At 51.1% G+C, this 27,147-nt stretch overlaps 3 protein-coding genes across 8 annotated transcripts; 1 reads left to right on the top strand and 2 right to left on the bottom strand.

Annotated features, from left to right (window-relative positions):
* The first annotated feature begins 466 nt into the window (after positions 1–466).
* TMEM150A (transmembrane protein 150A) lies at positions 467–5,202 on the top strand. 3 transcript variants are annotated; one of them, XM_084765788.1, is made up of 8 exons: positions 467–1,069; positions 1,628–1,809; positions 2,207–2,254; positions 2,555–2,641; positions 3,435–3,502; positions 3,780–3,892; positions 4,062–4,239; positions 4,456–5,202. In XM_084765788.1, exons 2-8 carry the CDS (start codon positions 1,745–1,747, stop codon positions 4,695–4,697), a joined length of 801 nt encoding a protein of 266 aa, XP_084621914.1. In that variant the 5' UTR covers positions 467–1,069; positions 1,628–1,744; the 3' UTR covers positions 4,698–5,202. The 3 variants fall into 3 exon arrangements, with proteins under 3 accessions (XP_084621914.1, XP_084621912.1, XP_084621913.1); XM_084765786.1 differs by having other exon boundaries at positions 725–1,069; positions 3,780–3,907; XM_084765787.1 differs by lacking the exon at positions 467–1,069 and having other exon boundaries at positions 1,076–1,809; positions 3,780–3,907.
* Positions 5,203–6,107: 905 nt separating this feature from the next.
* RNF181 (ring finger protein 181) lies at positions 6,108–8,335 on the bottom strand. 3 transcript variants are annotated; one of them, XM_084765791.1, is made up of 5 exons: positions 8,154–8,335; positions 6,975–7,102; positions 6,698–6,807; positions 6,494–6,568; positions 6,108–6,247 (listed from the first exon to the last, which is right to left on the bottom strand). In XM_084765791.1, exons 1-5 carry the CDS (start codon positions 8,276–8,278, stop codon positions 6,161–6,163), a joined length of 525 nt encoding a protein of 174 aa, XP_084621917.1. In that variant the 5' UTR covers positions 8,279–8,335; the 3' UTR covers positions 6,108–6,160. The 3 variants fall into 3 exon arrangements, with proteins under 3 accessions (XP_084621917.1, XP_084621916.1, XP_084621915.1); XM_084765790.1 differs by having other exon boundaries at positions 6,108–6,255; positions 6,703–6,807; XM_084765789.1 differs by having other exon boundaries at positions 6,108–6,255; positions 8,154–8,332.
* A 7,622-nt stretch (positions 8,336–15,957) lies between these two features.
* On the bottom strand, positions 15,958–26,413 carry VAMP5 (vesicle associated membrane protein 5). Of its 2 annotated transcripts, none has more exons than XM_084766925.1 (3): positions 26,177–26,413; positions 17,024–17,161; positions 15,958–16,381 (listed from the first exon to the last, which is right to left on the bottom strand). In XM_084766925.1, exons 1-3 carry the CDS (start codon positions 26,177–26,179, stop codon positions 16,211–16,213), a joined length of 312 nt encoding a protein of 103 aa, XP_084623051.1. In that variant the 5' UTR covers positions 26,180–26,413; the 3' UTR covers positions 15,958–16,210. The 2 variants fall into 2 exon arrangements, with proteins under 2 accessions (XP_084623051.1, XP_084623052.1); XM_084766926.1 differs by having other exon boundaries at positions 17,024–17,157; positions 26,177–26,319.
* Positions 26,414–27,147: the final 734 nt, after the last annotated feature.

Genomic DNA, 27,147 nt, shown 5'->3' with positions numbered 1-27,147 from the left:
GTTTGATTCATGGGGGCCCTCCTGCTGGGGCTGCCTTTTCGGCAGAGTCAGGCACACCTGTGCTGTGTGAGCAGAAGTAGCCGTGACCTTTCCTTCATGAAAAGAATATTCAGGGTACACACTCGGCCCATCAATTGAGGCAAGACTAATAAATAGTTCCCTCATAATGCTGTTTCCTCTTCCTAGATTCCACTCACCTTCCCTCACCTTCCCCTCTGCTAATGAACACCTGGCTGCGTTAATCTTTACTTGACCTACACAGGCACCTGCATATATTTAGAATGAATATCGTTTAGTACCCTATATCTTTATTTTAAGTAAGTGACGAGTTGGGAAACATTTTGGACACGGTGACTTCTGGCCAGTACTGTTTTTCTATGCCCCCAAAATAAAAATGAAAACAACCTTCTTCCAGAGTTTGCTAATGGGGCGGGCCGGAGGGTAGAGGGTGGGGTGGCCGAAACTAAATCCAGCTTGCTTGAAGTTTCCTAAACCAGACCCAGGCTTTGGTGCTTTGCTTCTCACCCACCTGCCTCATGCCTGTTCAGGCGGCGGTGGGCTTGGGGCGCCACATTGAGTGAGCCTCCCCCAAAATCTTAGAGCCCGCGGAGGCAGTGGAGAACGGCTTCTTCCAGCCACGCGCACAATGACAGTCACAGGCGACAGTCACGGGCGGAGCTGCAGGGCTAGCCCGCCCGCCCGCCCGCCCGCCTGCCCGCACTCCTACCGCAGGAATGACAAACTCAACTGCCCTCTAGATCTCCGTGTCAGAGGTGTCCGGGCTATAGCCCTGGGCGCCCGGGTTCCCTGGACTTGGGGCACCGCCCACATTTTCCCCCGTGACATTGCCGCGGGGGCTCGGGAGTTGTAGTCTCGGGCGGGGCGCCGGCACCCGGGCCGGGGCTGCACGGACTCCACGTCCCGGCGGGCGGCGCGGCGGGTCTGGGGCCGCCAGGGGCGGGGCCGCTCGGCCCTTTAAACCTTTCAGGGCTGCTCCGAGGGCCGCAGCTGGAGACGCGGCCACGAGGGGGCCGAGCAGGGAGCGGCGGCGGCGGGGCGCTCCGGGGAGGTGCGTACTGGACTCCTTTTCTCCCGTGGCCTCCAAGAGATAGCCTTGGGAGCCCGGCTGTGGAGGGAGGGGATGTTGTCGCTGGCTGCGGACTCCTACCCAAGCTGGGGTCCCTGTGCCCACGCGAGCGGGACCGGGTCAGGCTTTTCTCAAGAACCCGCCCCTTTGCCGGGGCGCAGTGGTCAGGTGGTTTGCCCGCACGCCAACGCCTCGCAGCCTCTCTCGGAGCACCCTCCCGGGCTTTCCTTGGCATGATCCCCTTGATTGTCTTAGCTTCAGCCTTCACCGAGCCGGCGTCCCTCAGGCCGGGGAGCGTGGCTCTCTTTCCAGATGTTACAGTCCTGCCGGAGCCTCTCAGCGCGCCCGTGGCATTTGGGTAGACCGCGGAGGCCCCAGATGGATAGCCAGAGGGTGCCACGTTCTTGCCGGGGCTCAGCCCAAAGCCTGGATACTCAAACGCCCAAGGAGAGCTCTGGATTAAGTGTTGCCCACCCTCCCCCTCCCCACCCGCCCTGGCCAGTCACCAGACCCTGGACCTTGATCTCTCTCCCCAACCAGGCCAGGGCAGCTGATGATTGTGACCGAAATATCTCAAGGTAGCTGGGCCTGCCCCCTGTTCCCCACCTACCTGTTGTCCTTATCCCCAAACTACCACCACCCTGGCTCCACTCCCTCATGACCGCCTGGATCCTCCTTCCTGTCAGCCTGTCAGCATTCTCCATCACGGGCATATGGACTGTGTGAGTAAGAGGGGTGTGGGTTGGGGGGGGGGGGCTAATAGGAGCTTGATGGCACACACAAAGCCCCTTGTCTTATTTGTAAGCTCCAGAATGGTACCCAGGGTCACTCTCTCTGTCTCCAAAGCTTGGCCTGATTCCTGGGCACACAGCCTCTTGGGACAAGCTGGCACCACTGCCGTCTAGCAGGACAGCTCTGACATACTTGTAGGCAGGGCAGCATCCAGAGGGTCTCTGGTTGGATCTGCTACAGCATGCATACCTCCCTCCCTCCTCACCCCCACCGAATGAGTTCCCAGCAAAGATAGTGAGGCCGAATGAGGCCCAAAGTAAAAGAGCAGGTAGGTGGTGGCCAGGCCTGAAGAGACTCGGGGACAGGGTGACGATTCTGCTCCCACAGGTATGCCATGGCCGTGATGAACCGCCACGTGTGCCCAGTGGAGAACTGGTATGGAGCACTCTGCAGATGGCCTCACTCTAAAGCTCCCTTCATCTCATCCCCTCCTTGAGCTCACAAACCACATGGAGACCGTAGGCTTCACGCTTGTCCTCTGACATTGACATTGGTCTCCAGGCATGACGTCCTGTCCTGTCCATCCACCCACTTCCCAGCATCCCTCATCCTCTTTGCCTCTGCTTCAGGAAGGCTCTGGGGTGGTCTGAAAGGTTTCTCTTTGAGGCCTAAGGCTACAGGCCAAAGTTCTGAGATGCCCCTTCCCCCCCAATCTACCCGTGTCCTACCTGCCAGGTCCTACAATGAGTCCTGCTCTCCCGACCCTGCTGAACAAGGGGGCCCTAAGACCTGCTGCACCCTTGCTGACGTTCCCCTCATCAGGTAGGCCCTGGGAACTGGGCAGCCCTAGGTCCCTCCAGACTTCCAGAAACCCCTTCAGGCAAAGGGCTGTCGCTGGGTCTTAAGAAACATTATACTGAATCAATTAATACTACCAAGCCAGGCCTAGCAGTTGGGAAGTAGGAGTAGGAACGTGAGTTCAAGGCCTGCCCGGCTGTATGGGACCCTGTCTCAGAAGCAGAGAGTGAGGCAGGGCCTGGGCAGTGGGTATGTAGTTCAGTTGTGCCTGATCTGCACAAAGCCCTGCACCACGTAACACTAGATGTGGTAGTGCACACCTGCAGTCCCAGCAAGAGAATTAGACAGTTAAGGTCATCCCGCTTGAGCAACATCAGACTGTGTTTTGAAAAATAAATGAATGCACGGCTTGCTGTTAGTAGCAGCTGGGCATGCTGCTGAGTTTTACATGCTAGTTCTTAACCCTTCCTGCAGGTTAGGTTCTCTTCTTTTCACCACTTCTATGTGTGGAAACAGAGGCTTGGAGATTCTCACTCAGGTCACACAGCTAGCCAAGGAAAGCACCTGGATTTAAGCTCAGCGCCTCTGAGTGCCCAGCACAAGTTCAAGAAGAGCAGACCAGCTGCAGGCCTCAGCAAGGAGTCTCAGATCTGCCAGGCACTCTAGGGCACGCACCTCTTTCTCTCTCATACATATGAGCACTACTTAAATCAGGGGCTTGCCTGCTGAGGACCAAGCACAGCTAAAGCCCTTGAGGGGGAGGAGCGGGGAGGGGTGTAGAGGGCACCTGCCTCACCGCCCTTACCCCTCTCCTCAGCAAGTGTGGCACATATCCCCCAGAGAGCTGCCTCTTCAGCCTCATCGGCAACATGGGTGCTTTTATGGGTGAGTTATACTATCAGACCCCCACCCTTCACCTCCAGAAAAGCCCAGACTCTGCAGTTGGGGGCCCCATCACCACCAAGAGCCAGATGCTAATTAGTTTTCACAGGGCTGCCCTAGGTAAAAGCCTGGGGCTGGGGAACAACACAAAACCAGTTTACTCCCCGCTTGTCCACAACCTTGTAGTTCTCAGCAAGAGGCTGGAGTGCCTGAGGGCACTGCAGGAAGCTGGAGGTTGAAAGAAGGGACAAGTGGCCCCAGCACTATTGTCTCCTCCTAGTGGCCCTGATCTGCCTCCTTCGGTATGGGCAGCTCCTGGAGCAGAGTCGGCACTCCTGGATTAACACCACGGCACTCATCACAGGGTGCACCAACGCTGCAGGCCTTGTGTTGGTCAGCAACTTTCAGGTGCCCTCTCCCCACCACCCCTAAATAGGGTCTGAGTCCCTTGGGGGCAACACCTGGAAGTTGATCAAGGAAGGGAGGGGCTGAGGAGGGAGACAGAAGTGATGGATGGGGCAGAGAGGTGGGGCTTTCTTAGCTTAGCTTCTGTCTGGGCCAGGTGGACCACGCTAGGCCTCTACACTACATCGGAACTAGTGTGGCCTTCCTTGCCGGGCTGCTCTTCATGTGCCTGCACTGCTTTCTCTTCTACCATGGGGCCACCACCCCTCTGGATCTGGCTATGGCCCACCTGCGAAGTGTGCTGGCTGTCGTTGCCTTTGTCACCATGGTCCTTAGTATCCTTCTGGTGCGGGGGTGGGGGGGGGACACGCATCCCCTGCCCACCCTTCCTTTCCGAGGTTGAGGGTGGAGGTGGGATCTTGAGTCCAGTGACCACTGCCCTAGTCTTCTCATGAGGTCCTATCCTTTACCTCATCTACTTAATTGGGATGGCCAAACAGGTGCCGCCAGGTCCACATGTCCCATGGAACCTTTCCTTAGCCCTACTGCAGCTGCAGTCTTCTTCCTCCATGAGAGTTCTCAGCTACAGCACGGGGCTGCCCTGTGTGAATGGGTGTTTGTCCTTGATGTCCTCATTTTCTACGGCACCTTTAGCTATGAGTTTGGGGCAGTCTCCTCAGACACACTAGTGGCTGCACTGCAGCCTGCCCCGGGCAGGGCCTGTAAGTCCTCTGGAAGCAGCAGCACCTCTACTCACCTCAACTGTGCTCCTGAGAGCATCGCCATGATTTGAGGGCTGGAGGGTGGCTGGCCCAGCCTCCGAAGCACCGGCACCCTCTACCTTTGCATTTATTTTGTACCAAAAACAATTTTTAGAGAGTATTGTTGGGATTTAGGCTTTCTCACTCTTGGAGAAGTGGCCGTCCAGCATCCACCTGTGCCATAGAGGAGCAGCGCCTTGCCAGCTGCCTCCGCTACATGTCCTGCCCCCCCATACCAGAGTAGTATTTTGTGTAAAAGGTCACCTGTCCTCACTTGCCCAGCCAGCCCTTCAGGTGCCTTCTACTCCCAGCGCCAGGCAGACCTGGGACTTCCTGCTGCAGGAATTGGGGGCTGAGGCAGCAGGGCCCCTTAAGTCTGGATGATGGGAGGAGCATGCCTTAGCCTAAGGGAAGGCCCACCCAGCTGCACTCGGGCTCTTCACTCTGCCCCTCACTTCCTTTAGGGCAAATAACGCAGCAGAACCACATGAGTATTTTAGTACTTTTTTATATCTATTAAAAGAATTCTAATTTGCATTGTGCAGTCTGTTCTGGAGAATCAGGGAGGGTCTGATCCAGTAGGCAGGGATGAAAAGAAGCCCTTTTGTCCAGAAAAGATTCTTAAGGGTTGCCAGGAACTAAAAGTGACAGGTGCCATTCAAATACATCACAGAGTCTGAACATGATGGTAAATATATACCAGTAATCTCAAGAACAGGGAGTCAGAGGCAGGAAGGACCAGCTTGGTCTGTGCAGTGAGTTGCAAGGCAGCCGAGGTCACATAGTGAAACCCACTTTCAAAACCTCCACAAGGAATCAGGTATGGTGGCGAAAGCCTGTAATCCCAGCACTCAGGGAGGCAGAGGCAGGTGGATCTCCGAGTTCGAGGCCAGCCTGGTCTACAAAGCGAGTCTAGGACAGCCAAGGCTACACAGTGAAACCTTGTCTCAAAAACAAACAAATCGAAAAACCTCCATAAGAGCTAGTCCCCCTTTCTGAGTCTAAACAACTCAAGAGTGGCTTGGCTTTGTAGCCTGACTTCTTTCCCCTATTAGTCTAGCTTGAACTTTGCTTCCTTAATAAGGGGCTTACAGGGGGTAGGAATCAGAGAGCAAATTTTACAATGTTAAAAGTTTTCTCTGTTGAAATAAAATACACCCCCAGGATTCCAATATTAACTAAAGGTTCCAAGGTTAACTAGAGACTTCCGGAAGGGGGTGGTGCAAGTTAGTTTATCAGTTTTAAATAAGCTACAGAGTGCCAGGCCCTGACACAGTTTGCCTTCTAAAAGTACACTCAGCCCCAAGCCCTGGCTGCTCCTGGGGCCCCACCACCCAGAGTCTAGAGGCTAGCAGACAGGGAAGTGCAGCTCGGCACCTTCTGCACCTTTGACAACTTTCTCATTAGCAGCAGGGTAGAGGATCCAGAGCCCCTGCTCCAGCTGGGGTGGGGAAAGAAACCTTTAATGAAGATTCAAAGTGCAAAAGGGATGATGTCACAGAGGCCGAGTTCTCAGCCCTAGCCACTGCCTCACGTGTACATGGCTCCATGGAGGTTCTCCAGGCGGTGCTGCCGCTGCTGCTTCCGAGCCTGGAAGAAAGACAGCAGGCTAGGCATGGCCAGGCCAGAATACTCATGGATAGGGCCACAGAACAGCTGTCATGGGACCTGTTTTCAGACTTGTAGCATCAACAGTGCTAAGGTCTTTGCCCCTTACAGACTGACTTGGAAGGGAGCCAACTCGAGGGATTCGGAGGCCTATCCAGCCCTGCCGAAGTGGGAGGGGCTGCAGGGATGGGGAGGCCAGGACCACTGTGCCAGCCCCTACCTTATCTTTCTTGTGCTCTTCGTAACTGGCATCGTCAGTGGGCAGCTCGTGGCGGCACAGGGGGCAGGAATTCGTCTAGAAAGATCAGAGCAGTGTTCCAGCCCCTTCCTACTCCTGATCCCCAGCCCTGCTTTTACCTTTCCCTGATTTCACCCCAGTCCATAACTTAAAAAAAAAAAAAAGGAAGTGGTGTCAGGGCAGTACCTTACTTAGCCAGGGCAGAATGCAGCTGGAGTGGAAGAGGTGACGGCAGGGCATCTCAATGACCGTCTCCTCCTCCTCAAATTCCAAAAGGCACACAGGGCACTTGAGCTCTTGAAGAGGAAGTAAGATCAGGAGAGCTGTTACCGCCCACCCCAGCCTCCCACTCAGACCCAGGCTTGGCCTGGAAAAGTAACAGCCAGACTGTAAGTGGATTCGAGGAGATGGCAGGTCTGGCTTATCTGCCCCATACAGGAAAAAAAAAATCTTAAGTTCTCACCAGCCTTGGAGCTACTGATGACTGTTCTGGGGAGGCTCTCCACCACAGCCTTGGCAGCTGGGGGAGGCAGGTGGTGTTCCCAGTCTACCAACCCCAAGTCTTCAAAGTCCATCCTATTAAGGAGTGATCTGAGGAAGAGGGTGTAAGTTCAGAAGTAAGAAACCACAGTTTTTGGTCCCCATAATCCACTGGACACTTGACCGAAATGTCTGTCCTGGCTAATAGTAATAATGACTAGTACACAATAAATGTTCACTCAGTACAGCCAGGCATGGTGGCGCACGCCTTTAATCCCAGCCCAAGGGAGGCAGAGGCAGGTGGATCACTGTGAGTTTGAGGCCAACCTGGTCCACAAAGTGAGTCCAGGACAGCCAAGGCTAACACAGACCCTGTCTCAAAAAAACCAAAAGAACAAAGACAAAAAACAAAAACAAAACAAAACAAAAAAACTGCTCAGTAGGGGGGAAAAAAGTGGGGTTAGGACGGAATGTGGTGGCTCACACAGTCAGTCACAACACTTGGGAGGCTGTGATTTCCAGGCCAACCTTTTTTTTGTTTTGTTTTGTTTTGTTTTTGTTTTTTGAGACAGGGTCTCTCTGTGTAGCCTTGGCTGTCCTGGACTCACTTGGTAGACCAGGCTGGCCTGGAACTCACAGTGATCCACCTGCCTCTGCCTCTCGAGTGCTGGGACTAAAGGCGGGCGCCACCACGCCCGGCAACCTTATCTACACATCAAGTTCCAGGCAAGTTAGGGATACATAGATTTTCTCAGAACAAAACAGAAGAAAATCACCAGTGCAGCGGTGTGATGTATGGCTATCAGACACCTCGGCTCGCTTTTCATTCCTATTTTACAGGAAGTTAGCAGTTCAGGAATGACCCGGTGAAGCTACGTAGATTCCCGGGCGGCAGTGGGCGTCTGTGCTTGTTTATTGCTAGCAAAATACTATCCAGTTTACGCACACCGGCAAAGGCCGTGTCCGCCCTCATGACAGTGCGTGCCTCTGCGCCTCCCACCCTTTCCAGCTTAGTCCTTCCCACGATGCCCTGGCAGGCCCTGCTTATTAGTGGCCCAAATTAGCGACTCCGATTCGTCGCGTCGCCAGGCTAACATTTCTACATTCTTCATACCACCTCCCTGGTTTACCCGCCCTCTCCGCCAAAGCCCAAGCCAGAAACCTGCTCCCCGGGGCCCAGTTCCAAGCCCCGCGCACTCTCCTCGCGAGCTCCAGCAACATATTGTTGCGGGCCTCGCGCTCAGGGTTCAACGGCTCGCAGTCGTGCTCATCGAAATAAGACGCCATGGCCGCTGGGCTGCCGAGGCTTGTCTGACACAGCTTTAGGTTGCCGCTGGAGCGCCGGATCCCGCGCTGGCCAATAAGCGAGCGAGTTTCGAGATAACCACCAATCAGAGTATTCGTGGGGTGGGCATAGTGGCTCGCTGCGCGCACGCAGAGGCGGAAGTACTGATTTCGCCACCTCTCAATGGTCCGAGGAGTCAGGTGACAAAAGGCGTTTAAAGCCAATGAAGTTGGAGAAAGGAAATTCCGGGGACTTTCCGGTACCACGCTCAGAGGGCCCTCGCAACGCTCCAAAAGTGGAAGTGAAAGCCGGAAGTCTCTGTACCGTGTCTGGTTGGTTGAATTCACCCTCTTGCCCCACCTACTCCTCGAGTGGAAGATTCCCACGCATTTGTTATGTTTTAGGCATATAGATAAGGGGTGTAAGGGCTAGTGAGGTACCTCAGCCAGCCCAAACTGTAGTTCCAGCACCCAACAGAACGCGTACAACCGTTCCTAACACTACTTCCAGGAGGCCAGACGCTCTTTGCGGACACCCTACACAGAAGTGACAGACAAGCGGCAAAACACCCACACACATTAAAAAAAGAAAAAAAAAAAAAAGACGCGATGGTGCATGCCTTTTATCCCAGCACTCAGGAGGGTTTCTGTGAGAGTCCCTGTCTCAATCACTAAAAAAAAAAATACTTTAATTATATATATATATATATGTATGTATGTATGTATGTATGTATGTATATATTTACACACATACACAAATAAGGAAAACCAAAACCTTGCATGGTTAGAAATTCAAGTCGTGTAGTTTACTGTAAGACCAGCTGCAGGTAATGCCTATTTGCCCCTCCTCCCTGATACCTACATTCAACTGGCAAAAACACACGTAGATATAGTTATAAAATAAAATGAACCCTTTTAAAAAGGGGCGTGGGTGATAAAGGTTACAATATCAAGAGCAGCATGAGTCTTGAACTTCATATCACAGTAAGATACTGTCTTTAAAAGAATAAAAGGAAAAATGCATACAGAAAAAGAAAGAAAGAAAAGCCCATATCTGGTTGCTATAATTCTCTAATACTGTAGTGCGGCACCTTGTGCTTTGCATTTTTTTCAGGGGGCCTTACCTACAGAGCCTTGAGTTCATGTTAAACCTCTTCCCTACCACTGAGCTAAGCCCCCATTACTTCTGCCCCCTTTTATACACACAATACCTGAGTCTCAGAAGTGGCTTGCGCAAAGTAAGTGTTGCTCACCTACTTAGCAGGGCAAAGTACTATTCTTTATAGTTCTCAGGAGAGGGAGATGATAGCAATCCCAGGGGAGGTAACAAAGCCTTAGGGCAGACAAGGTGGTGTACACCTGTAGTCTCCTAATTTAAGAGGCTAGCTTGGGCTCTTAGGGAGACACTGCCTCTAACAAACAAACAAACAAAGTAATAAGCCCTGACTTCGCTTCATAATAGACTACAATTATAAATCAAAAGAAGCCGGGCGGTGGTGGAGCATGCCTTTAATCCCAGCACTCGCAAGGCAGAGGCAGGTGGATCGCTGTAAGTTCGAGTCTAGCCTGGTCTACAGAGTTAGTCCAGGACAGCCAAGGCTACACAGAGAAACCTTGTCTCGAAAAATCGTGGTATTTTATCACACCAACAGAAAGCAAAACAAGATGAAAGTTGGCACGAGAGCTGGGTGGTGCTGTGTTGGGGAAGATTGGGACGGAGGTTGGAAAGGGGCTGAGAAAGTTTTTAAAGTGCTTCAAACTTAATGAACTGTTGTGGAAACTTGGAAGATAATGCTGAGAACAGTGCAGATAATGCTGAGAGCCTGGCTTAAATGAAGTTTCAGAGGGAAGTCTCAGTCCCATAAAAACTCTGTTGAGAGGCCAGGCAGTAGTGGCACACACCTTTAATCCCAGCACTCGGGAGGTAGAGGCAGACGGATCGCTGTGAGTTCGAGGCCAGCCTGGTCTACAAAGCGAACCCAGAACAGCCAAGGCTACACAGAAAAACCCTGTCTCAGAAAAGAAGAAGGAGAAGGAGAAGGGGAAGGGGAAGGGGAAGGGGAAGGGGAAGAAGAAGAAGAAGAAGAAGAAGAAGAAGAAGAAGAAGAAGAAGAAGAAGAAGAAGAAGAAGAGACAAGAAGGGCTGGAGAGATGGCTCAGAGGTTAAGAGCACTGGCTGTTCTTCCAAAGGTTCTGAATTCAATTCCCAACAACCCCATGGTGGCGCAATGTGATCTAATGCCTTCTTCTGGTGGGCAGACACACATGCAGGCAGAACATTGTATACATAATAAATATATAAATCTTTTTTAAGAAGAACGGGAAAGAAGAACATTCTTTTTCAAGACAAGGTTTCTCTGTGTAGCCTTGGCTGTCCTGGGCTTGCTTTGTACACCAGGCTGGCCTCAAACTCACAGCGATCTGCCTGCCTCTGCCTCCGGAGTGCTGGGATTAAAGGCATTCACCACTATGCCTGGCTCTAAGACAAGCATTCTTTTTTTTTTCTCTTTGGTTGTTCAAGACAGGGTCTCTCTGTGTAGCCTTGGCTGTCCTGGACTCGCTTTGTAGACCAGGCTGGCCTCGAACTCACAGTGATCTGCCTGTCTCTGCCTCCCGAGTACTGGGATTCAAGGCTACCACGCCCAGTTAAGACAAGCATTCTTGAGGTGAAATGCCTGAGAATGTTTCCTCAGAGTCAGTACACAGAGGCTGTGGTCCAGAGGAAGCCAAGGCTGCATCTCATGCTGGCTACTGGACTTGGGGATGTGGAAGGGTACTCAAATGGTTCTGAAGACTACAGGGGTCATGGAGAGCTGCTGAGGTTTGGCACCATGTGCCAAGGTCAAGGTTGATGGGGAGGTCATTAGTGAAGGTGCAGTCTATGAAATATTGGAGATGCTGGAACTGTAGGATGACTGCCCAGGGCAGCAGCATCTGGGAAATGAATGGATTCAGTCTGAGCCTGGGAAACAAACTGTGTGTGCTGTGGGTTGTAGAGCCCAGAGGATTGTGGGTGGGTCCCAGACGTCAAGCACTGGACTTTAGACACTGTTGTGTTTGGGTTTTGATTTGATTGTCACTATGCCCTGGCTCTTCCCTCTAAGTATAAACTTATGTAACTAAGTATGAGTAAGAAAGTGTGTAACTTATTTTGATTTACAGGAGCCCACAGTTAAAAGATTTCAGATATTTTAGAGATTTATTTATTTACTTAATGTATATGGAGGCTTTGTCTCCATGTACACCAGCATGCCAGAAGACGGCATCAGATCATGTTATAGATGGTTGTGAGCCACTATGTCATTGCTGGGAATTGAACTCAGGACCTCTGGAAGAGCAGGTGGTGCCCCTAACTGCTGAGTCATCTCTCTAGCCCCCGACTCTGGATATTTCATTTTATTTTATTTTGCTTTTTTTGAGACTGGGTTTCTCTGTTTGACTCTGATTCTCCTGGAACTCACTTTGTAGACCAGGCTGGCCTTGAACTAACAGTGATACACCTACCTCTGCCTTCCGAATGCTGGGATTAAAAGCATGCACCACCATGCCCTGCTACTTTGGATATTCTAAAGAGGGTTAACTTTTTACAGTATTTTCTTTTTTTCTTTCTTTTTCTTTTTTCTTTTTCTTTTTTTTTTTTTTTAGATTTATTTATTATGTATACAGTGTTTTGCCTGCATGTACACTGGCACACCAGAAGAGGGCATTGGAGCTCATTATAGATGGTTGTGAAAGCCGGGCGGCGGTGCCACACGCCTTTAATCCCAGCACTCTGGAGGCAGAGGCAGGTGGATCACTGTGAGTTCAAGGCCATCCTTATCTACAAAGTTAGTCCAGGGCAGCCAAAGCTACACAAAGGAACTCTGTCTCGAAAAAAAAACAATTAAAAAAAATAGATGGTTGTGAATCACCATGTGGTTTCTGGGAATGAACTCAGGACCTCTGGAAAAGCAGCCATCTCTCCAACATGTATTCTATTTTCTTAAAGACTGTGAGGCATTTAAACCTTGTAAGGGGTTAAGTGCTATACAATTCTCAGACCTCTTTTTCTTGCTTGTCTTGGTAGCACTCCCTCACCTAGCAAGAACTGCTGTTTTATACACTTGACATTGAATTTCTCTTGCCATTCACTTGCCATTGAGCTGCAGTTAAGTTACCCAAACAAGCCTGGTGTAATGACACACATCTTAAATCCCAGCACGCAGGCAGAGGCAGATGGATCTCTAATTTCGAGGCCAACTTGGTCTACATTGTGAGTTTGAGGACAGCCAAAGCCACATACTGAAACCTTGTGTGTACAAAACAATAGCAACAATGAGGAAGAAAAAAAAGAAAGAAAGAGAGAGAAAGAGAAAAAGTAATCCAAACAGAAGGTCCTGGCGAGCCATCTTATCTTCTTTCATGCCTTTCCTAGCCCAATGAATGATTGTTTTTTATTTTGTTTTATTTTTGTTTTTGTTTTTCAAGACAGAGTCTCTCTGTGTAGCCTTGGCTGTCCTGGACTCGCTTTGTAGACCAGACTGGCCTCGAACTCACAGCGATCCACCTGCCTCTGTCTCCTGAGTGCTGGGATTAAAGACGTGCGCCACCACGCCCAGCTGATTGTTTTGTTTTTTAAACAGAGTGCTTTTCTGCTTTGTTTTTTTTTAAAATGACATTTAGTGTGTGTGTGTGTGTGTGTGTGTGTGTGTGTGTGTGTGTGTGTGTGTGTGTATGCACAACATTCATGCGGCGGTCCGGGGACAACTTTGGGAGTCAGTTCTCTCTTCTCACAGTGTGGGTCCCAGGAATCAAACTCAGGTCATCAGGTTTGGTGTCCTATTTAGGTTTCTGTTGCTGTGCTAATCACCATGGCCAAGGCGACTTGAGGAAGGAAAGGGCCTGTTACATCTTACAACTTCCAGGTCATAGGTCATTACTGAGGGAAGTCAATGCAGGAACCTGTAGGAGGAAACTGAAGCAAAGACCGTAGAAGAAAGATACCGGCTTGCTTCCATGGATTACTCAGCTTGCTTTTTATATAACCTAGGACCACATGTCCAGGGTGGCACCATCCATAGTGGGTTGGGCTTTTCCACATCAATCGCTAATCAAGAAAATGCTCTAAGACTTGCCTACAGGACAAATCTGATTGAAGCGTCTTCTCAGTTGAAGTTCTGTCTTCCCATCTTCCCAGATGACTCTAGGTTGTGAGGAACTGACAGCACACACACAGACCCCCTAACTAGTAGCAGTTAGCAACAAGCCAAACCATCTTGCCAGCCCCCAATGAGTGATCCTTCCTATGGTCTTGATGCCACTGGCTTTGTGGTCCCATGTAGCTTGGGACATTGGAATGCCTTAATTCTTTCCTAAAGAGAAACTTCCCTTTTGACTCTGTGTATAGCACCATGGAAGCATTAAAGGTTTTTGTGTGTGTCTTTTTTTTTTTTTCTTCCAGAGCTGAGGACCGAACCCAGGGCCTTGTGCTTGCTAGGCAAGCACTCTACCACTGAGCTAAATCCCCAACCCTGGTTTTTGTGTGTGATGTGGTGGTGTGTAAAGTTCAAAGAAGAACAAGACACAGATGACTGAGACTTTAAGAAGGGGGAAATGTTGGGGGAGTGGTCTATCTTCAGGTGAAAAGCTCATGAAAACAGCTCAGAAGCCCCCATCCTTGTCCACCTCCCTGCTCCTGCCTCCCAAGAGCTGGGATTCACGGCATGTACCAGCCCACCCCCAAGTCCAAGTCTTTATTCATCAGCTCACATTTTTTGTTTGTTTTGTTTTGTTTTTTCTAGACAGGATTTCTCTGTGTAACAGCGCTAGCTGTCCTGGAACTTGCTCTGTATACCAGGCTGGCTTTGAACTCACAGAGATTTGCCTGCCTCTGCCTCGCAAGTGCTGGAGTTAAAGGCGTGCACCACCACTTTTATTTATTTATTTATTTATTTATTTATTTATTTATTTAGAGACAAGGTCTCTCTGTGTAGCCTTGGCTGTCCTGGAATCACTTTGTAGACCAGGCTGGCTTCGAACTCACAGCAATCCACCTGCCTCTGCCTCCCAAATGCTGGGATTAAAGGCGTGCCCGGCGAGATAGCATCTCTTATTGATCTGATGCTGATGGCTAGTGATCCCCAGGGATCTGCCTGTCTCTTCCTTTCCAATTCTGGAAGTAAAAGACCACCATGTTGGCGTGTGTGTGTGTGTGTGTGTGTGTGTGTGTGTGTTTGAAAAGTGGTCTCACTGTGTAGACCAGGTTAGCCTCAGTCTTACAGGGATCTGCCTGTCCTTACTTTCCCAGTGCTTGGATCAAAGGTTTATGATGCCACATTGGACGACACCCCTGACTTTTAAAAATGGGCTCTGGGTGTAACTCAGGTCCTTGTGCGTGCAAGGCAAACACTTTATGAGGTCATCTCTCTGGCGTGTTTCTGGTTTTCCTTAAATGGGGCCTGTGTGTGTGTGTGTGTGTGTGTGTGTGTGTGTGTGTGCGCGCGTGCGCGCGCGCGCGAGCACATGCACACTGAAGTACAGGTGCCCCAGAGGATGATCTTCCTGAAGCTGGACTTACAGGTGGTTATGTGATGCCTGACTTGAGAGACGGGAACTGAACTTGCAAACTTGGATCCTCCTAAAGGGCAGTATGCCGTCTTTGTTTCATGTTCATTGGTGTTTTAGCGGCATGTATGTCTGTGTAAGGGTGTCAGGTCCCCTGGAACTGGAGTTAAAAACAGCTGTGAGCTGCCATGTGGGAGCTGGGAGTTGAACCTGGCTCCTCTAGAGGTTTTTGTGTGTTTTTTTGTTTTTGTTTCATTTGCTTTTGAGACAGGGTCTCTCCCATAGCCTAAACTGGCTTCAAACTAACTGTATCCAAGGATGTTCTTTTTTTTTCCCCCGAGACAGGGTTTCTCTGTGTAGCCTTGGCTGTCCTTGACTCACTTTGTAGACCAAGGATGTTCTTGAACTTGTAATCCTCCTGCCTCTACCTCCTGAGTGCGGGGCCTACAGATATATGCGCCACCATCAAACCCAGGACTTTGTTCATACAAGGCAGGTACTCTGTCAACTGAGTCAGCTCGAGCAAACCCTTTCCTCTTCAGCCTTCCATCTAGAGTCCCATTGGTCCTCTGAGAACCCTCAAGATGTAAAAAAATGGTAGGTTTCATTTTCATGGGAATAGGCACAAAAGTCTGGTTTGTGGTTTCTATAAAGGTCTGTGTAGGACAGGGTCAAGTAGGAAAAGGGGCTCCCAGGGAAAAGGGGATCCTAGGGCTTCACTGGGATCCAATGTCTTCAATGGGATCCAAGTGGCCCAGGGGAAAGGGCCATCTTCTGGAATGTAGTCCTCTGAGTGACAGGTTTCCTTTTCTTTTTTTAATTACATTAATGTGTGTGTGTGTGTGTGTGTGTGTGTGTGTGTGTGTGTGGTATGTAGTATGTTTCTGTGTTCATAGGAAGTGTGTATGTGTGTCTATGTTTGTGTCTGTGGGGTGTGTATGTGTGTGTCTGTGTCTGTGGGGTATGTGTATGGCTATAGTGTGTTTCTGTGTGTGTGGTGTTTCTGTATTTGGATTGTATGTGTGTGTACATCTGTCTTTGTGGTGTGGGTTTGTGTGTGTGTGTGTGTGTGTGTGTGTGTGTGTATGAGAGAGAGAGAGAGAGAGAGAGAGAGAGAGAGAGAGAGAGAGAGATAGATATTTTAACCAAACAGCAGCTTTTACTGAGCTCCAGTGGTGTGGCCTAGAAGGGCCAGTGCAGCAGGCTGCCCTGAAGGGCCAGTCTATGGCATGATGGGAGATGCAGAGTTGCACACATCCGGGATGCCCTTCGGCACTCACTGGGTGGCCTCCAGGATTCTCTGGAGACCAGAACAGGACAGTGTAGCCTTTCTCTCTTCCGGGCCAGGCTGGGTCAGTCCTCAGTCCCTAAAGCAGTGCCTTCTTCCTAGGCCTATGGTTTATTATTGTCCTCGTCACTCGTCGGAAGGAAGACGACCAGCAGCACAATCAGGATGATGAGCAGGCCACCAGCCACTGCCAGCCCCAGGTAGATCCGGCACCGGATATTCTCCCAGCGCTTCTTCTGGGCTAGAGTCTTGGTCGTCTTGCTGAAGGCTGAACTCTGTAGATATCCAGCGATACAGAGAGAGAGAGATACAGAGCGTGCGTGCGTCAATGGTTCCACAGGGTCTCAAAGCCTGCCCTCCACCCCCATGCTAGCGCGCACCATCTCCTGCATCCTCCCATCCTGCCTGCTGCCTGAGATGCGTTGTGCTCTGCCACCCCTCCATCCTGGCTCTTGATCTCAGTCACTGCTCTAACACTTGGCTCTCCACCCTGCTTGTGGTTTATTTGTTTGCTTATTTTTGTTTGTAAGACAGGGTCTCCTGTAGCTCAGGCTGGGACTCTCTGGGTACTTGAGAATGGGCTTCTGATGCTCTGGCCTCTGTCCCCTGAGTGCGGGGATGGCAGGTGTACCAGCACTTGTGGTTCATGTCATGGTGGGGAGTGAGCCCAGGGCTGTGCGTGCCAGCTGAACACTACCAGCAGAGCTGCAGCCCCAACTCAAGGGTATCTATGTGAAACCTTCTTGTAGGAAACCAGAGGTCCCCGCACTGGTGAGCAAGTAAGCCTTGGAGCCCACCTAGGGCCTCACCTTCCCCAGCAAAGCCTAAGAGCTCCCTCTAAGGGTCAAACTTCTGTACCCTCCAACCCCCCTACCCTGTATCCCCACCCCCAGCCCCAGCCCCCAGCGGCCACACACCATGTCCAGGAGCTGGTCCGAGCGCTGCTCCAGCTCTGCCAGCTTGCCTTCCCGCTCCAGGACCTTGTCGAAATTGTTGAGCATGATCTCCGTCACTTCGTCTGCCTGCCGCTGGCATCGCTCCAGTTCTTTCTCTGCCTGAGCACCAAGCCCAAGGTCAAGACTGCAAGTGTTCCCCACCCAGCCTTCCTCTGCCTCAAAAGACCTAAACTCCCCCCACCCCACCCCCTACAGTGTCTGAGTATGGTGCGTGAGTAATAGCATCCTTTGTGTGTAGAGGCATGAGATATTCAGGTTAAAGGGCTGCCTTCTGAGCAGTTTACCTCGGGCTTGTAGGTCCTACCCGTATCCATCTGCCCTGGATTTCAGCATCTCAGCTTCTTTTCTGTTACCCCAAATGGGGAGCTTCCCTGGGGCCCCCCACCCTCCCACAGCCCAGACACTTTGCTCACCTGCTCCATGATTGCATCTACCCAATGTTCACTTGGCTTCCCGCGGACCCCAAGAAGTAGCAAAAACCAGGGAGCCAGGCGAGAAAACAAGCCACTGCGCAGCACTAGAAGGTCCCTGGAGACCAGGTTTCAAGAGCGCCTCTGCCTAGAAGCCCTCACAAACGGAGCAGCTCACCCCTCTCTCTTCCGATCTCTGACCTGTCAGGCCAGGTCTGCCTCTGAGCTAATGTGCTCTCCATCTCAGCGACCACCTATTTCCTTTCCTCCTGGGAACCGCACACCCTCTGGCCTTTGGCCCCCAGCCTTCCAGTCAGCCAGGGCTTCACTGGGATCCAACGCCTTCACTGGGATCCCAGTGGCAATCTCTGACTTCTAAACCTGGGGGGCGGGGGGTGGGGGGGTGGGCGCAGCTTGACCTAACCAAGAAACCAAGTTTGGTTTGGAGGATTGGGAGAAGAAGGGCACAAGTTTCAGTCTGGGGAGGTGAAAGGGAAAGAGAGGGATATGGGTAGAGGGGAAAGGGGGCGGGGCCAAAAGCCCTGCTGTGTCTAGAAGCCGAGTGCGGAGACTACAAGCAGATCTGTTCAGGAAGACAACGTCGGAGGATTAGCAAACCACAGCAACTCCCTCCTCTCAGCCCAGCTCGTCCCAGCCCAGCCGGGCCTATTCTATCTCCTCTCCACAGAGAGTATCAGCCCCCACCCCCTTTCCTGCCAGCCCGTATCTCCCATTGTTTGCAGCAGACATTTTGGCACTTGACAGAATTCCACTTAAAACCAGAGAATTTGTGTTGGAAGAGACCTGGTAGTCACAGAGGATTACCTCCTACACGGGCAAGAATCCACACACAGGACATCGCAGCTGCCTTGCACCCTGCCTCAGAGCATTCCGGGTGCATGAGTCCTCTCACAGGCACCCAGGGGGAAGGTGGGGGGCAGAACCCTAGCCCCATCCTCCAGAAGCCCAGGAGGCCAGCACAGTGCTGCTGATCACTGCAAGGACCCAGGAACCGGGCTAGTGGCTTGACGGCCTACCCAAAAGGAACTCAGTCTCCGAAGAGGCTCTCCTGGTTTGCTTAGCTAGCCCAGCAGGAGTTTCGAGGGACTGGCATCTGAAACCCAAACAGGTCAATATTTACCCAAGAGCTAGAAAAACAGCGTGTTTTAATTGTGGAGCAGGCAAACCCGGGCGGGAGGCAGAGGGTGTTCAGATGCTGGGACACCAGGGAACTCACTCGCGTTTCCTCCCATTCCTGAGTCACTTGTCATCCCCACCGCGATGACTGTGTTGTTGGACAAGGCTCCATTGTTTGACCTTCCCACATCCCAGTACTCCAAAGCACAGACTTGGGAACGGACAAAGAGTCTACAAAGTAGTAGAATCCCTATAGAGACTGAGGGGATGCTGGGGATATGTTTGTCCTTTATTATTGTAGGGGGACACAATGGATTCTGGGGATTGAACTCAGGTCAGCAGGCTTGCGTGGAAAGTACTTTACCTGTTGGGCTACCTCATCTGCCCCTGTGTGTTCGTTTGTCTCTGTCTGTCTGTCTGTCTGTCTCTCTCTCTCTCTCTCTCTCTCTCTCTCGTGTGTGTGTGTGTGTGTGTGTGTGTGTGTGTGTGTGTGTGTGTATGTGTGTGTGTATGTGCACGTGTGTACTGTATAAGCGTGTGGTGCACACACATGTGCTTGCTAATACACCTGCCTATAATGTACCCGGAAGCCAGAGGATGATGGCAGGTGCCCTGCTCTATCACCATCTGTCTTATGCCCTCTCACTGAATCTGGAAGAGCCTGGCAGCCAGAAAGCCCCACCAGTTCTCCCGTCTCTTTCCCCGTCCGCAGGCACTAAGGTTACAGGCACGTGCAGCTATGCCCAGCTTTTCCCATGTGGTCTGGGCATGTGACCTCAAGTTCTTACGATTCCGTGACAAGTGCTGTTAACTACTGGGACATCGCCCCAGCATTCTCCTTTATCTTTCCTTTTTCTTTCTTTTTTTTTTTCTGGGACAAAGTCTTGCAAAGCCCAGGTAGGCCTCTGACATACTATACAGCCCAAATGACCCTGTACTTCTGATCTCATTAGCAGTACAGGTGTGCTCTACCATGCCCAGTTTATGTGGTGGGAGCGATCAAAGCCTAGGGCTCCTTCATTCACGCTTAGGTAAGCACTCTACCTACGGGAACTACATCTCCAGCTCGGCTCTTCTGTTCTGGATGCTGTTATCTTATTCTGGAACAAGAAGTAATGCAGGGGGAAAAAAAATTTTAATTTAAAATAAAAAAAAAAAGAAGTAATGCAGGGCCACGTTCTATGGCGAGCTGGTTGTCCCTCTGGCTGCAGTCTGGAGGAGCCTTTCCCTTCACAGCGAAGCCAGGCCTATCACTTACTGGGAGCTAAAATGACCTTCAGGCCTAAAAGAACACGTATGCTTCAGGGACCACAGCCACCACCAAATCCTGGCCCGTTTTGGTCCCCCTCAACCAGAGGGGAAAGGACCCTGACTGTGTCTCTGCTGGCAGTATAAACGAGCCATCGCTAGGGAAAGTGTTGGGGACGAGCTGAGCAAAGAGAGGGCGAGGACCATGCTGCCCTGTGCCGCCGTTTGTACCTCAGCCAAGGGCCTGGCATCTGGGAGACACCTGACAGGTGTTTTCTGCGTGACTCGCACCTGTTTTCAGGGAGCTCTCTCTCTCTCTCTCTCTCTCTCTCTCTCTCTCTCTCTCTCTCTCCAGCTGGGGAAAAGAAACATGTAATACCATCAGAGAAGAGTCCAGTCACACACCAGCCGCCCACAGTGGGAGGAGATTCCAAGGGTCAGAACTGTAACCAAAAGGGCAGGTGTCGGGATGGAGCGGGGCCATTCTGGCAGAGCCAGGGGCATAGCCCACTAGTGAAGGGGCATGGCAGAAGGTGGCAGGGCTAGGCAGGGCTAAGGGAAGCAACAGAAGTCAAGGGGTGGAAACTAAGCCGGGCGTGGTGGCGCATGCCTTTAATCCCAGCACTCGGGAGGAAGAGGCAGGCGGATCGCTGGGAGTTCGAGGCCAGCCTTGTCTACAAAGCAAGTCCAGGACAGCCAAGGCTACACAGAAAAACCCTGTCTCGAAAAACGGGGAAAAAAAAAAGGTAGAAACTAGTATGGAGGAAGTGATAAAACCCAACCAAGTCAGGCGGGGCTGCCCACATCACTGAAGGAGCTCCAGGTCCAGGCCAGCCTGGGCTACACAGTGAGATCTGCCTCAAAAGCAAGACACAGCACTGGGTGTGAGACACGCCTGCAATTCCAACATTCCAGAGGCAGAGGCGAGAGAACCAGAGAAGTCCAAGGCCATATTTGGCCCTGGGACACATAAGACCATCTTAAGGCAGGGGCTGGGGTTGTGTGGGCTGGCAAGATGGCTCAGTGGGTAAGAGTGTTTGCTGTGTGTTCATAAGCTGCTGGCTTTCAATCCTAAGCACCCACGTAAAAAGCCAGTCATGGCTGCACACCCCAATAACCCCAGCTGTTGGAGAGTGGAGACAGAGGATCATTGGGTCTTACTGGCCGCCATTTTGGCTCCGGGCTTGGCGGGAGGCCTCGTCTGAAGGGGTATGGCAGGGAGTGACGGAGCAGAATAACACGTGCACAGAGAGCGCTTCAGACTCTCGTGTTAGTGAGACCCAGGAGTGAATAGAAGTGAGAAGTCCAGACAGAGGCCAGCCAGGGAGGAGATGCCCATCAGCAAGGCTATGAGGCAATGCCCACAGGGTCAGAAAAACGAGGAGGGAGAAGAGGAAGTGGGGAGGAGGGGTTCAGTGAGAGAAATATTTCTGAGACCTGCAGCACAGGGCAGGACTTGGGGGTTTTGAGCCAAAGGGAGGCAGAGAGGAGTGGTTGCCAGACATCCGGTTGCAATTGTGCAGGGAGCACTCTTGTCACACTGGTACCATCTGTACAGACTATCCCCTACAACACACAACATCACCCATGCACGTGCGCACGCACATACACACACACACACACACACACACACACACACACACACACACTCGCACAGCTAGGGAATAAACTCAGGGCCACAAAAACACAAAATACAGGGCAGTTGTTCTGCCCAAAGGACGTACTCCACCATCTTGAGCACCCTTCTGGATTTTCTGGGCTCCGTGCGTCCCTGGTCCGACTGAAAACACGCTCTCAGTCATCCCTGTTGAGCTAGAAGTGCTCAGTGTCTGAGCACTTGCCTACTGTGGGTGGTCATAAGTTCAGTTACCAAGTCACAAAAAAATGAAAAGAAACAAACAAACAGAAGCCGGGCACTGATGGTGCACACCTTTCATCCTAGCACTTGGAAGGCAGAGGACGGAGGATCTCTGAGTTCGAGGCCAGCCCGCTCTACAAAGGAGTCCAGTACAGCCAGGACGAGAAATCCCCTCTCGAAAAGCCAAATAAAAAACCAAACCAAACCAAACAACAAACAAAATAAAACAAAAACCCTTCCCATTGCTGAGATAGGAGGATTGCATTAGCCCATAAATTCCAGCAACATACTGGAACTCAGCATCTTTCCTCCCGGTTTTGTTTTGTCACGCCAGGCTGCTTGAACTCACAGATATCTGCCTGCCTCTGCCTGAGACCATGTCTCTCAAAATCAAGAAGTAGGGTGTGGTCACGCATGTATATAACCCCAGCCTGCGGCAGGGCAGAGCTCATGAGATGGCAGAGGAAGATTCCCAGAGCCTGCTAGCTCACACCCATGTGAAAACGGTGTGCACTGGTGAGCTCGGGGCATGGGAGGAAGGAGGACCCCAGAACCTGCTGAAGGCTGAGCCCAGGCCTCAGCAAGCAAGACCCTATCTTAAAAACAAGGTGTGCTGCCTCCCTCGTCTCATCACATTCTGCCTGCCTCTGCCACTTACCAGTTGAGTAACTAACTGAGGCTGAGAATGTGACCTCTCTCACCAGCCACTTCCTGTTTCATAAAGCTGTGGTCTTAACAGTGCTTTCCTCATATGCCCCATCATATTAGCTCAGGTTATGTGACATCATATAAACAAAAGCCTAAACAATGCCTGACCTGACTAAATGATAAATAACAGCAATTAGTATTAATGTAGACCAAATGTTCATCTTTTTCTTTCTTTTTGGTTTTTCAAGACAAGGTTTCTCTGTCTAACCTTGGCTGTCCTGGACTTGCTTTGTAGACCAGGCTAGCCTCGAACCCACAGCAATCCACCTGCCTCTGCCTCCCGAGTGCTGGGATTAAAGGCATATGGCCCCATTCCTGGCTCCATCTTTTCTTTTTATTAAAAACTTATTTATTTAGATATTTGAGACAGAATTTTTCTTCATAGCGCTGGCTGTCCTAGAACTTGCTCTGCAGAACAGGCTAGCCTCAAACTCAGACATCCACCTGCCTCTGCCTCCTGAGTGCTGGGATTAAAGGTGTGTACCACCACTGCCCAGCTGATTCATTGTTTTAAACATGTGAATTTTTTTCCTTTTTTCCCCCCTAAGACAGAGTTTCTCTGTATAGCCTTGGCTGTCCTGAACTCACTTTGTAGACCAGGCTGGCCTTGAACTCACAGCGATCCACCTGTCTCTGCTTCCCAAGTGCTGGGACTAAAGGCGTGTGCCACCACTGCCTGGCTGTTTGTTTTGGTTTTGCTTTTTTTTTTTCAGGATTTTTTAATTTTTATTTTTATGTGTATGGCTGTTTTGTCTGCATGTATGTCTGTGCACTAGGTGCATGCAGATGCATGAGTAAGCCAGAAGAGGGTGTCCAACCCCCTGGAACTGGAGTTACAGGCAGCTGTCAGCTTCCATGTGGGTGCTGGGAACCAAATCTGTCCCTGTTTTGCAGCCCAGAGGTGTTAAATTGCCCAGAGTAAATAGGTAAGCAATCTGAGGATAGAATAGAAAGAGACTCTAGGACCGCATGTCTAAACCCCTGTGCTAAACCAGATGCAGGAGAAGTGGGAGGTCTGATGCCACAGCTGGCTAACGACTACCACCCAACTCAGTTGTGTGCAAACGAGAGAGGCCCGTGACTACACACCAAATTCTGCCAGATGAAAGACTTCAAAGGGCGGGCGTGGTGGCGCACGCCTTTAACCCCAGCACTTGGGAGGCAGAGGCAGACGGATCGCTGTGAGTTTGAGGCCAGCCTGGTCTACAAAGCAAGTCCAGGACAGCCAAGGCTACACAGAGAAACCCTGTCTCAAACCCCCCCCCAAAAAAAAGAAAGAAAAAGAAAGACTTCAAGAATTTTTTTAGGCACACATCTTTAATCCAGTACTTGGGAGGTAGAAGCAGGTGGATCTCTGTGAGTTCGAGGCCAGCCTGGTCTACAAAGTGAGCCCAGAACAGCCAGGGCTGTTACACAGAGAAACCCTGTCTCAAAGGAAAAAAAAAAAAAAAAGGAAAAAATAATTATTTTTTAGGTTGAGCATAGTTGTGGACACATTTAGTTCCAGCGCTCAGTAGACAGAGTTTGAGACCAGTCAGGTCGACATAGTGGTACCTTCTTTAAAAAGCAAAGAGAATTATCCTATAGCTGGGCATGGTGTCAAATACTTGTAATCCTAGCACTTGGGAGGCAGAGACAGGAACATTGCAGCAACTTCAAGGTCAGCTTTGCCTACATAGATAGTTTAAGGGCAAGCTATATAACAAGACTACCTAAAAAAATTATAATAATTAATTCCATTCAGGCATGATGGCTCAGCTATATAGTGAGTTCCACACCAATCTTATCTACATGAGAACTTGTCCTACAAAAAAAACAAAAAACAAACAACAACAAAAGCAAGCTAAATAACTTTAAAAGTTATTTATAGCGGGGCTGGAGAAATGGCTCAGCATTTAAGAGCATTCGATGCTTTTCCATAGGACCTGGGTTCCCAGCACCCACTCGGCAGCTCACAGCTACCTGTAATTCCAGTATGAGGTGATCCAGCACCCTCTTCTGGACGCCACAGGCACTGCACGTACACGGTACACATAACACACAGGCAAAACATCCAGACACATAAAATAAAATCTTTTCCACATGGTTTATGGTGCTAGGGAGATGCCTCCATAAATAAAGCTCCCGTTGCCCGGGTATGAGAGCCAGAGTTTGGACCCCTAGCACCCACATAAAAGCCAAGGTAGTCTGCTGTAATCCGAGTGCTCGGGGTCCCAAGGACAAGCTGGCCAGCTAGACTACACAAAACGGCGAGCTTCAGGTTGAACCAGAGGCCCTGCCTCCATAAATAAAGTAGAGAGCTGTTGAATAAGACACTGGACATCGACCTCTGACTCCCACACGTACCTAAACACATATGTAGCCATACATGTGAGCAAGCATGTACAGGACACACGTTATTATTGCTCACTTCCCATCTTCTCTATCACTGCTTGTCCTGTTCCAGTGGCACAAAAGAACTGAGATATATATATATATATATATATATATATATATATATATATATATATATATATATATATATATATAAAATCCTTTTGACCAAATGAGTCACAGGGAAGGAAAGGGAAAGTGGGGGATGGGGTGTGGACTGGGGGCTGTGGGAAAGAGCTGGGGACAGAAAAGCGAGAAGACGGAGGAAGAAGAGATAGATGGTAGAGTGGAGCCAGGCTGGAGGAACAATATTAATGCACCGCCCCCAGGCTCTGAACCCCCTTTTACCTGGGGCCCACTCATGAGTAATATCCCAAGGTTCACCAGTCCAGCCAGATAACCTAACCTGGCTCAGCCTTCATTTCAGAACTATTTCTCCCCCAAGAGCTGAGGGCCAGCTTAAAGACCACCCCCAACCTCCTCCCATATTTCGCGGTACTCTCGGAAGTGGGCTCTCAGCTGCAGCCTAGTCCCAGAGTCTCCCTCAGTTTCCTGGTGTGGTCTCAAAGCTAAGGGCTACCCTTCCTGCCACACTTCCCTTTCCTGCCCCCCCCATCCCCCCCCCCCCCGCCCGTTGCCACCTCTAGCCGAGCCACTGCCACGCAGCCTTAGAGTATGGAACTTGCTTCCTTCCAGGCTGGCCCCTCTTTCCCGGAACCCCCCAGGGGAGGAAGGGGATCCTGGCACCAGGGGTCCCCGGACACTTTGGCCTTGGAAATGGCAGGTCTGCAGCAGGAACATGGGTGACCCAACTCAAGATTATGTTACTAGGTAGAGTTTAGGAAAGAGCAAGCCCGTGTCACACTGACAATCTCATGGAACTTTTATAGTAAACAACTTATTTTCTCTTTCCCTGAGAAAAGTGTTTATCTTCAGCACCCGGCCTGCGGCCGCCTTGTCTACCAGGCATCTGCTCAAGTTTCTAACCCTTGGGCCAGCTCTGGCTCTCCTAGCGGGGAGAGAGCTGGAGAGGTCATCGCGTTACCTAGCCTTTCTTAGCAAAGGGTTCTGAGTGCCTGGCAGCAGCGCCCATAAACATCTTCTTTAACCTCTCAAGGACCCATTAAGGTACGTATTGCTGCCACTACTTCACTGCGCGGAAAAGGAGGCTCAAGGAGGTTAAGTGACTTGCCCGGTATTGCCGGGGGCTGATAACTTGCGGCAGGAGCGTGGGAAGCTGCAGCTCCGCTCACTCTGCCCCGACGGGGCGCACTCCCGAGTCTCCCTACCCCGCTGCCTGCAAATCCGGGGTCTGGGCCTTGCGACCAGCGTGACCCACGCCCCTGGTGTCCAATTGCCCTCTGCCCCTGCCCGGCTCACCATCGCCTCCGCAGCCGCCGCCACCGCCTGCTCGCCGGCTCTGGCTCCTCTACCCTGAGCGGCCTCAGTGCCCGCGGCTCGGGAGGAAGCCGTGGGGCGGGGCGGGCCCTCGGGCCAAGGGGGCGGGGGGCGCGCCTTCTCAGGGGTGCCCGACCCGGGCAAACCGAAAGCGGCGGCGACAGGGCACGCGGGGCGCCTCCTGCCGGGCCACCGGCGTCCTGGTGACACTTGAGCCTGGTGAATTGGGGAACGATGTCTCTTGGATCTGGGGCTGCATTAGGAGTTAGCCATGGAGGCGTCATTCCGTCGTCATGCGACAAGCATCCGTGAGTGCTAAGTCCTAAGAGATGACTGGAACAAGCCAGGAGAGGTGTTTGTCACCTTGGTGTATATGGCCCAAAATTAAAAACACATCCAAAGTTTTGATTGTTTTCAGACGGAGCAGGCAGCATTCTGAATACATTATATGTTAGCGAGTTGCACACTTAAAAAAGATAAGCTGAGGCTGGTGAGATGGCTTAGTGGATAAAGGCACTTGATGCCAAACCTAATGACTGAGTTCCATCCCTGGGACTCACATGGCGGAAAGAACCAGCTCCTGCAAGTGTTTGTCCTCCGTCTCCAAACATTGCAGGAGGGGGATTTTTTAAATGCTAAAATTCTCCAGATGTTTCTGTGAGCTAAAAGTCTCAATGGTGGATGGATGGATGAGCCTCTAAAGGGACTGGGGTGGATCCCAGCCTGTAAATAAAAGATGGCAACAGCAGCCAGGCCAAGTTTTGAACCAACAAAAAAACAGAAGAGGCAGCTTCCAAAGGGGTACTCAAGCTGACTGTCCCTTTCAGACAAGAATAAAATACAAACTACATAGAAAGCCCTGAAGAGGCCGGAAGTGGTGGCGCAGGCCTTTAATCCCAGCACTCGGGAGGCAGAGGCAGGCAGATCGCTGTGAGTTCAAGGACAGCCTGGTC

Source organism: Acomys minous (genome assembly GCF_964271855.1).
Source record: "Acomys minous genome assembly, chromosome: 17".
NCBI classification, from domain to species: Eukaryota; Metazoa; Chordata; class Mammalia; order Rodentia; family Muridae; genus Acomys; species Acomys minous.
The sequence above is the reverse complement of the archived record's forward strand: the minus strand, read 5'-3'. Positions and strand labels throughout refer to the sequence as shown.

Bases quoted from the DNA above. Each gene is read 5' to 3' on its own strand.
- RNF181 (XM_084765791.1), bottom strand. From the start codon at position 8,278: ATGGCGTCTTATTTCGATGAGCACGACTGCGAGCCGTTGAACCCTGAG. The intron at 6,569-6,697 runs GTACTGCCCTGA...TGATCTTTCTAG, and splicing joins TTCTGCCCTGGCTAAGTAAG to ACGAATTCCTGCCCCCTGTG. The intron at 6,248-6,493 runs GTAGGGGCTGGC...CCAGGCTCGGAA, and splicing joins AAGAGCACAAGAAAGATAAG to GCAGCAGCGGCAGCACCGCC.
- VAMP5 (XM_084766925.1), bottom strand. The intron at 16,382-17,023 runs GTGTGTGGCCGC...GGATATCTACAG, and splicing joins CGGACCAGCTCCTGGACATG to AGTTCAGCCTTCAGCAAGAC.
- TMEM150A (XM_084765786.1), top strand. From the start codon at position 1,745: ATGACCGCCTGGATCCTCCTTCCTGTCAGCCTGTCAGCATTCTCCATC. The intron at 2,255-2,554 runs GTATGGAGCACT...CCTACCTGCCAG, and splicing joins GTGTGCCCAGTGGAGAACTG to GTCCTACAATGAGTCCTGCT. The intron at 2,642-3,434 runs GTAGGCCCTGGG...CCCTCTCCTCAG, and splicing joins GCTGACGTTCCCCTCATCAG to CAAGTGTGGCACATATCCCC.